Below are 9,873 nucleotides of genomic sequence, written 5' to 3' on the forward strand. Positions count from 1 at the left end.
AAACAACCAATCAGAGCCAAGAGGCTCTGATTGGTTGTTTCAATCACCCTCTTGTTTGCGCTACTTACACCTTGCTCTGCTGTGCTGCAGCTAGCATAGCCTATTGTGAATGCTTAGGCTAGTTAGCATGGCCACCAATGAATGCGGATAAATGATTTTACTGTAACTGTAAGCTGTTTCTCTGCCACTAGCACATTTACCAGCGCATACATGAGCATGACTGACAGCGCTAAGGCCCTCCTCCTGGCTCTGGTTGGCTGTTTTTGTCAGGAGTGGTGCATTTCTTCTGCAACAGTAGAACTGTGAGATGGCAGAGGAGCTTGATATTTCTAACAGTCATGTCATGACATGGTGACAGTTTCAACAAATATGTAAAAGAAATCTTTTTTCTAACATATATTATTTAGGATCATTTAAGAAATTGTCTTTAAAAATAAATTAATAAACAGACATAGCAAACGTAGCATGCACAATTTGATTACCTTTACCTAAAGTTTATTCATAAAGCGACAATTGAAAGCATTTTTAATCTGAGGACAAACCAGAAGACAAACAGTTCCAGTTCATATTCAAACCATTTCCATCCAAATTCAGCTCAGATCAATGCAATTGATTCCAATACATTCCAGTCATATTGATCAGTTAATGTGGGCTAGTAGGTGACTGAGGTCTAATCAGTGCAAACGCTCTTACTTTGATTCAGCCAAATAACATGGATGACAACACAAACAGAGGAGAACGTAAATGAAAATGTGGATAAGTTCCCATATTTTCAAACCCTGAAAGTCACAAAATCAGATGCGAACTGCACTTTGACTGGGCCGTTTGTTTCTTCAGTTTATTCTCAGGGATGGATAAATGCTTTTATTTTTAATTCAGGAGAAGAAGAAGAAACCGTCCTGTCTGTAACTCCACAGAATGAGTGCAGTCACGTCGGGTCGGTATGCGGTTCTCTAATCCAGTCCAGGACTCATTTGCGTTCTGACTGCCAGAACCTGATGTGGATCCTGCTGCAGCAGACGGACCGCCTGTGAATGTGCACTGATCAGCCGCGTCTGGTGATGTTCTCTTGGCAACCAGATCACCGAGGATCCCGGTCGGCGCAAAATGCGAACAGGGTCCCGATTGTCTTCGGTAACGGAGCCGTTTGAGTCGCTTTGCCTGATTAGATACATGAAGCAGTAAATCAAAGAGCTGATGATTTTACTTGGTGCATTACGGTTAAATATTGCACCTTTAAACCCACATTATCCATTCGGAGCGGCCAAGAACCACTAAGAAACTCAATTCAGCTGACTACCTTTGTAACTGGCTGCCTGCGAGCGAGGCAGTAAATCAGGCGTATTGCGGTGAGACTTCGAGTTCTAGCTGCGTCGCTGCTTGAGTGAAATACAAATCAACTTCAGTCATTATGTGCCTTTACCCAAACCGTTTTATAACAAAATCCTTGTGCTGCTTGAAGGGAATAAATATTATGTATTAAATTCAGCACACTGGTTCAAATTCCAGACTTCTAATATGTTTCCCGTACAAGACGCGGACTTCAAAAAAGAGAAAAGAGCGTGGGAGGGCGGCGTGTGGCACAGAAGAGAGAAAATCGATTTTGAGCAAGTCTCACGGCCGCGTGAGTCATGAACGCAACGGGTTCACCAAGATATTCCCTTTCAAGTTTCCTTTCATGCAAATGCATCAAAAAAAAGAAACATTTCCATCCAAGGATGGCTAACCCAGCTCCGGCACCATGTGAGACTCAAAAGGGAACGAAAATGAAAATCACAGCTTGAACGTTGAAGAGCAAAAGTCCGTCGGGTGAAGCGGGACGCTGTGGTCTGACGTAGAGCCACAGAGAGGCAGAACATGTAGAAAACTCTGCTGTGGCATTCTTCCCTCCTGACCCCACTTCAGGACAGTTAACTTTAATTTAACTAAACCAGAATCAGACCATTTTAGGCCTAAGCTTCACCGCTGTTTTATTCTGGAGGAGATAAAAAGCCTCTAGTTCAGTAGCACTGCAAAACATTTGCCACCGCTGTCAGAAAGTGAGTTTCGCCTCATTTGTGTTTTGGTAATGAAATGAAATGAAATATGGCTTTCTGGACATTTTTAAGCCTTCCAACCCATTTTCAGCTCTTTTTTTTTGTTTGTTTTACCTATTTAAAGACACATAAGTCTAACTTAAATGTTCTCTTGTGTTTCCCTTTTTGAACAGGGCATAAAAGAATTGAGGAAATAGGAAATCCTGAGTTATAATAATAGTACTATCAAACAAGACAATGATGGTCAACCCAGTCAAGCATCTCAATGAGACTCCCATTGAAAAACAGAGTGTCTTCAAATTACCCGCAACACAGACTGCTGCAGAAGTCCCTTCCTGGCCACAGCCATCACTAACTACAACAACTCTTTGAATTAATATGAGTCAATAAAGTATTTTTAAATTTGAATTTAATGGAATTGCTGTCTGGATTTACTAGAAACTTTGACTAACTTGAAAAAGTAAATTATAACTTAAAAACTGTTTCAATTATGTTGAAGTTACAGTAAAAAAAATAACACAAAACAAAAAAACTTCAAAAACTAAAAACTATATGAAATGTTAACATGTTTTATAAAAACATTTTTTACAAAATAAAAATTCTCAAATAAAGATCTTATTTTATTCATTATTATTATTTTTTAGATTATGCTGATGCAACAAAAGATGAACGTATTCTTAGGGTTGTAAAAGGGGAGCCGCACCATATTGACTCAAACCGCATGAATGATGCAACACTGCGCACCGGGTGACGTGGGGGCTTTAAAAAAATAAAGAAAGACGTTTCCTTACGTGTCCCTGGTCGTCCAGCTCGTTGTTGGTGAGCTTGAGCTTGTCGAAGCTGACCACCTGCCTCATCCAGGTGTCTCCTGAAGCCAGAGAGTCCGGATGGATGTAAACCCGCGGCGGCACCGGGGAGTCCGCGTTTCCCGCCACCATCCACTTGGAGCTGTGGTACACGTACCTGCACGAAAAAAAACAACAACGAGAACCGCAGCGTGAACGCCTGGACAACAACCCAACTAAAACACGTGATTATGTTTATGTCTGGCTTGAAATAAAGATGGCTAAATCCGATTTTTTTTTTCTTGAAATATTTCAATATATCACGATTACCAAAACTATTTTCGTCTCCGGTTCGTATGCCTGTTTCTGACGCTTCCGCTAACATTTGACGTAAAGTTATCGGCGCTCTGACCTTGGCCTCGTCACCGCACTGAGGTCAGGTCACGGTCGGTCTGGTTCTGATGACCTGCTCTTGAAACCCTTGGAAGGCGTCAAGAGTTTGTTTCTCTCTGCTGAGGAAAAAAAACCCTAAACGTCGAGCTGCGTTGCCACAAAAAAATAAAAATAAAAAATCCAGTCCGCCGTTTCTCCAGTCCACTTAAAATATTCAACAAGGCCAACATAAAACAACCCACATGCAGTCACACGCTCGGCTGCGTAGTTTCAATTAAGCGTGGCCATAATATTTGATGATGTTGTACACAAGGTTTTGGTACTGTGGGGAGTTCCACCTATTAAACAGCAGGAAGAGGGCAGGAGAAAAACAAGTCGAGAGAAATAAAATTTTAAAAAGTAAGTATTGTTAGTGTTCGTTTTACAAAAACATAGTTCAGTTAGTACCTTGGTGTGGAGAAAAATAACAAAAGAAGGAAGAACTGAAAGGACAAAGAAATTAGCGATAACGGTATAGAGGGGGGAGAGGCCAACTAACGTGGCGGCTTGTCAAGAGAGAAACTCAGGTAAATAAAGCAAACGGAGGGGTAGAAGAAGTAAGAGGGAGGGGAAAGGAGAAGAAGAATGACAGCGTATGGCTGGAAATAAGTGCGAAAAGAGAGAGCGAGAGAGAGAGAGAGAGAGGAGCACAGCTGTTTGCTTTTAGTTCTGGCCCTGAGCTCAGTTGAAAGTGTTTTATCTGCAGAGCCTCTGCCAAAGTCATCACTCACTCCTGAAACATGGACAAGACTTTCATTTGGGCCTTTTGTTATAGCCTTCGAAAGGCTGCACCACCCTGTTTAACACACACACACACACACACACACACACACACACACACAAGAGACAGGCAAAAATTATACATTCTGCCACAAGCAAAACCCACATGTGTGTGTAAGAAGAAAACAAACGTCACACATGGCAGAAGATATTTCTGGTCTGGGAGGGTCACACTCTCACCCCACACAGGCACATCACAACTGGTCTTCCAAACATTTTCACATTTCGTCACGATACAAACGTACATGTATTTTGTATTTTATTGGGATTTCCTGTGACAGAGCAAGATAAAGTAACACATGATCGCGAAATCGAAGGAAAACGGCAAATAGTTTTCAACAAAAATTATATATATATATATATATATATATATATATATATATATATATAAATTTTTTTTGACTGGAACCTTTAAAGTCACGTGTTTCTGGGATGTCCATAAATCCAACGCACAAGCGACATCCGCCAGCAACAATGGATGTCTCTCGTCCCACAGGCGGCTAATTTTTGCTAAAAAAAAAAAAAAAAGATCTTATTGGACGCTGGAGAAAACTATTGTGCTAAAAGGAGTTAGCCTATCAGCAAAGCTAATCAAGACTATCTTTATAGCTTAGCTTTAGCTTGTATGGTGTTCTTTTGTACACTGTTCTGTTTTGTATGTTATTAAATTTTCCACTGTGGGACTAAAAAAGGTTTATCTTTTCTTAAACTAGCATCTCAGTGCTAAAAATGTAGCAACTAGCACAGACGTCCCCAATGCTAATGTTAGCGTCCACAGTTCTAATTATGTTCTATGAATGATCTAGGGTTTTCTGAACTACTCGAAAGATGAATAGGTATAACAGCACTTTGCTCCAATCTGATTGGTGAATAACCTGAATAACATTAAAAACAATAAATATTGTTATTGTTCAGCTCATGTGTGTGTTCGTTCAATAACCTAGCAGAAAAAAAAGGTCTTCTAACTGAAAATTTTGCTTATTTTGTTGACTTATACTTCAATTAATTAACTACAGACCGTCCAACTGACTCAACAGAAAGTCTGAATTGAGTCCCACTACTAATTTAAAGCCCAGGCCTTTATGGCAGGAACCCTCAAATCCGGACCTGGAGGGCCAGAGTCCTGCAGGTTTCAGATGTGCCTCCGCTTTCAACACACCTGAGCCAAGTAATGAGGCCATTAGCCGGACTCTGGAGAACTTGAATGCATGGTGAGGAGGTAGTTCAGCCATTTGATTGAGGTGTGTTGAACCGGGCACACATCTGAGAGCTGCAGGTCACCGAACCTCCAGGCCTGGATTTGACGACCCCCAGCCCTCTGGACCCCTCTCACCACATCCCCCTGGGTGGAGCTGTTGACAGGACCTGCACTGACTGCTGACTCCACAAATCTGACCTTAATTGGGGGACGGAACGAAGAAAGTTGTCGTTGGAAGAAAGTCGTAAAATGTCCGTACTGTAGCTCGGCTCAGATGGGACCAAAACAATCGCAACATGGAATGTGTTGCGTGACACTGAGCACAATGTTCCTATGGGGGAAAACTCAGTGGATGCATGGAAACACAGGGAAGCAATTTGGAGTTGATAGGTAGAAGGATGGAGATAAATGTTGGGAAACTCATACCAGAAAACTTTGATAGAAGGTGCAAAATTGATCCAATCTTACAGGAATTGAGCTGGTTTTGCAAACGAGACACAAATTCTGTCGCTGCAGGAGCAAAGTTCCTGGAGCTATCCAGCCAAAAAAACCTGCAGCTGTAGGTGCAGCGGATGGTGGTTTACAGGAAGTATCCAACGTGAAGTCAGAACACATGTAGTCGTACTACATTTTGAAAATAATTCATCATTTTCCTCTTACTTCACAATCAAAACTTTGTTTAGGTTTGTTGCAAAAAAGCGAAATCTTGCCAAGTAATTTTAGTCTAGTTTCTAGTCCAAATATCTTATTTCACTTGAAACATATAAAAACTAATGAAAGCTAAATTTTCAGTAAGACAGATGGGCTTGTTTTAAGTCAATACTGAGGAAGAAGTGTTAGTTCTAGTTCCACTGGCAGATTATTTCTCTCAAAACATTTTTCCCATTTTTCAAAAAGTATTGACTTAAAACAAGCTCCTATATCTTACTAAAAGGTTACTTATGAGTTAGTTTTGTCTTATTTCAAGTGTACTAAGATATTTGCATTATAGAAACTAGACCAAAAATAATGGCTAAGAGTTTATGTTTCCTTAAAATACCCTGAGTTTTGTAATACAGCAAAATGTGGAAGAAAATCTATGGGTCTGAATACTTTTCTAAAGAAAATCAGTTAAGACGCTGCAACAACAAATCAGTGCAAACATTACTGACATGGACGTGGACGTGGACAGGACATGGACGTGGACATGGACATGGACATGGACGGAGTGAGCAGGTTAAGTCCTGAAGACGCATCATGGCAGCAGAGAAAAGTCAGACCAGTCGGTGTTTTCGTGATGTGCAAATTTTCTACACTTCTCCCTCAACGTGTTCCAATGTACGCTTTAAACCACATAAATGTAAATATAAATGGATTGTAAACATGAACTACGCATAAAACATGCCTTATCTGCAACCCAGAGAGTCTGAGAGGCTCTCTCAGAGCGTCAGTGTTTTTGTTGTTTTACTTCATTTCTTCTTATTATTTTTTGTGCTATTTGCTGAGAGCAAATGGATGAAGTTGATAATAGATCAAACTTTTGGTTTATAAACCTGCATTATGTTCAAATTAATTACAAGATCCATGTCAGAATCAACTTCTATAATAGTTCTTTATCTGCCTTGTGTTTTAATCTAAGAAAATATTCCAGCAACTTTACATTCTTAAAAGGAAACAAACCATAAAAACTGACTTTAAGACAGTTAATATGGTAAAAAAAAGAAGTTTTGTGTATTCCTTTTATAGCCAATGTAAATAAACATCTGCATGAAAAACAATTGTTAAATTTTTAAATACTATGCTAAAAATAATGTTATCTCAATTGTAAATTTGATAATGATCAACTTTGTACAGGAAAATGTCCGCCTTAATGCATAAAGAGTCAAAGGTCACGAGAGAGATCCTGAGTCACATTCATATTTCTGCCATAATGCCATTCATTTAAGCAGTGCATAAATGAATCTTTAAAAATTCAAATTCAAAAATACTTTATTGACTCCAAAGGGGAAATGAAATGTTGCTGTAGCTCGCATTAACTCAAAAGTCTTCAAAAAGTTCTTGTAGACGGTGATGAGCTGTGAGCTGGAAGGATCTCCTGTAGCAGCCTGTGTTACAGCCCATTTGAAGAAGCCTCTGACTGAAGATGCTCTGTTTTTCTAAAGCAGTCAAAAAGCAACCTTGCGGGATATTAAATTAACTTCAGCGGACTTCCTCGTGCAGACAACGGCGGGATATACCTAAAAAATCGGCATATTTAATAGCTCACAGGGTTTCTAATAAACAAAAACACTGAATACGGAATAGTCACTGCATTCATTTTTCTCAACATGATTACTGAGTCAACTGAACTCTTTAACACACTGGGAGCGTCATGGTGACGTTTACTGAGACAGAACAGATTCCTTATTTAGTTGTAAAGAACATGTTTAAAAAGCTTCACTAGTTTGGATTATTTAAGAGAAAATAATAAGACCTTGGTTTTGTTGTTTGTTTTTTGCTAATCCGATGCCACCAGTGGGTAAAGCATGTCAAAGTTTTACTTTTCTAACTTCCTGCAGCACTTAGCTGCGCTGTGCTGCTAGCTGCAATGCCGCGCTCTTCTCCGTGACCTTTGACCTTCACGCCCTCTCTCCCCCTTTCACAGATGCACAAACCTCAACAAAGGGTGCCAGGCGTTCCTGCAATTTCCTGTTTGGAGCGCTGTTTAGGGTTACGCTCGGCGTAGCAGGGAAAGTGTTAAGGAACGAGGAAACTCAAGCTCCCCAAACAGGACTGGAAATCTGATTAGTCCTCTCGCTTTCATCTTTCATAAATCCGCCATCTGGCACCGGCACGATTAATAAAGATTGGACTTTATGTGACACTCTTACTGGACAGATGGGGATGAGAGACGTGGAGGGGGAAGGAGGGCAAGCTTTACGACTTCTCAGCCAACACCAAGCCATACAGCTGACAAAACTAAACTGAAATGCACGCTCAGATTCTCTCCCTATATTACATTACCACACACACACACACACACACACACACACACACACACACACACACACACACACACACACACACACACACGTGGCTCCAAGAAGTAATTGCTAAAAGCGTGTGTTTGCAACACGGTTAGGCTGGCATACGCGAGATCGGCCCGTATATTGAGTTACTGCACTGACAGAGTGAGCATCCTGGGCTGAATGTTTGGCTCGGGCTCATAAAAAAAAGGCCAAAAAGTTTTGAGAGAGCAAATGTGTCCTCTCAGATTTCCGTACAAATAAAAACCAACAACCGTCGATATGTTTCGGCTTTCGCTTCTCGCTCTCAGAGCATTCTTGGTCACCGCTGACGTGACTAACGCGAGAATCATGTTTAGGTCGGTCCTTCAGTTTGGAGTTCAGACCGGGCCAGGCCTCTGGAGGCCTTAATGTTGGCCTGAAAGCACCGGTAGCACAAATGTAATCTGACAAATAATATCCAGAAATAAGAGATTCACACAAACTGGATGGAGGGTTAGGTTAAAATCAAATTTTGTTGATAATTTAGATGGTATGAATATTCTGGTAAACTCTGAAAAAGATGTATTCTTGGAACAAAAGCAAAATTACTGCGATTTTTTTAAAGAGTTTTTTTTATTTTTCTTTACTGTTTCAAAGCTTTGTAAAAATGAAGGTTTTAAAGCTGTGAGTGGTTTACTTGCAGCTCAGTTTGCCCTCACAAGTGCAGTGCTGTTTTTCATTTGTAAATGTGTCTTTAATGTGAGCGTGTGCATTTATTTTCATAATTGTGAAGAATGAGAGTCAGATTTAATACTTAGTTCGACCTAAACGCTGGGTTTATGCCGTTGGGACAGAAGATAGAGACTCTTAGAAAAACCAAATCCAAAACTGTAACCTTGTTTTTTCGGATTGGAGAAAAGATGACGAGGAAGCTCGTCATTCAGGCGGCCATGTTGAATGGCAACCTGATTAAACTTCACTGAACCTCTTCCTCTGGATGAAATAAGAAATAACACAAAGGTAAACTAATGCTGTATAATGCCAGTAATCTCGGTGAGTTGTACTGACGGCACTCAAGAGGAAAGGTTTGTTTAATAAAAACAAAATTAGCTTTTCGATGCTAATTAGTGCCAGCTAGTACCCCCCTCCTATCGACATGGTATCTGAAAGATTTTGCTTGAAATGACGTCAAACCCGATTCAAGCAGATTCCTCTTCCAAATTCAACAACCTGTGAGATTTGCTACATGTCGTAGCGCTAGCTACCGTTAGCAATACGAGTTAATTCTCTCTCTTTTTTTGTGTTAAAGACTTAAAGAACATTTTCACAAAGATGTTTCACAGTAGTTTTGTACCGCTGGTTTAATGAGTCACAAACCGTGTGAATAGTTAGTAAAAAATTATCTCTCGCTACAGCTTACAGCCAGGTTTTGCTGCTATGTTTAAGTCTAAGCTAGCAGCTGTGACTCCAGACTCTCCCAACGGGAAAACGTCAGCTAGAAACGTGGAAAACTCAAAATCCAAGCACAAACAGAATGCACCATTGACAACATTAAGCTGTTGAAATATATTGAGTATAAATTTTGAGTTTTTGCTGTTTTAGAAATTGAATTGTTACAAATGTGTTAGTAGTTTGGATTATCTCTTGTATCTCACCCTCTGGTAGCCTCCATGTTA

The 9,873-nt window shown here is 40.2% G+C and overlaps 1 protein-coding gene across 1 annotated transcript in view; it reads right to left on the bottom strand.

The window, feature by feature from the left end:
* tbx15 (T-box transcription factor 15) overlaps positions 1-9,873 on the bottom strand; it is a 65,435-nt gene that overhangs the window by 31,659 nt on the left and 23,903 nt on the right. The window contains exon 4 of the mRNA XM_015058640.1: positions 2,828-2,999. Within this exon, the coding sequence (XP_014914126.1) occupies positions 2,828-2,999 (172 nt within the window). The remainder of the gene's footprint in view (positions 1-2,827; positions 3,000-9,873) is intronic.

This window comes from Poecilia latipinna, unplaced genomic scaffold (genome assembly GCF_001443285.1).
Source record: "Poecilia latipinna isolate Pla-1442-1.1 unplaced genomic scaffold, P_latipinna-1.0 Scaffold1558, whole genome shotgun sequence".
Lineage (NCBI taxonomy): Eukaryota > Metazoa > Chordata > Actinopteri > Cyprinodontiformes > Poeciliidae > Poecilia > Poecilia latipinna.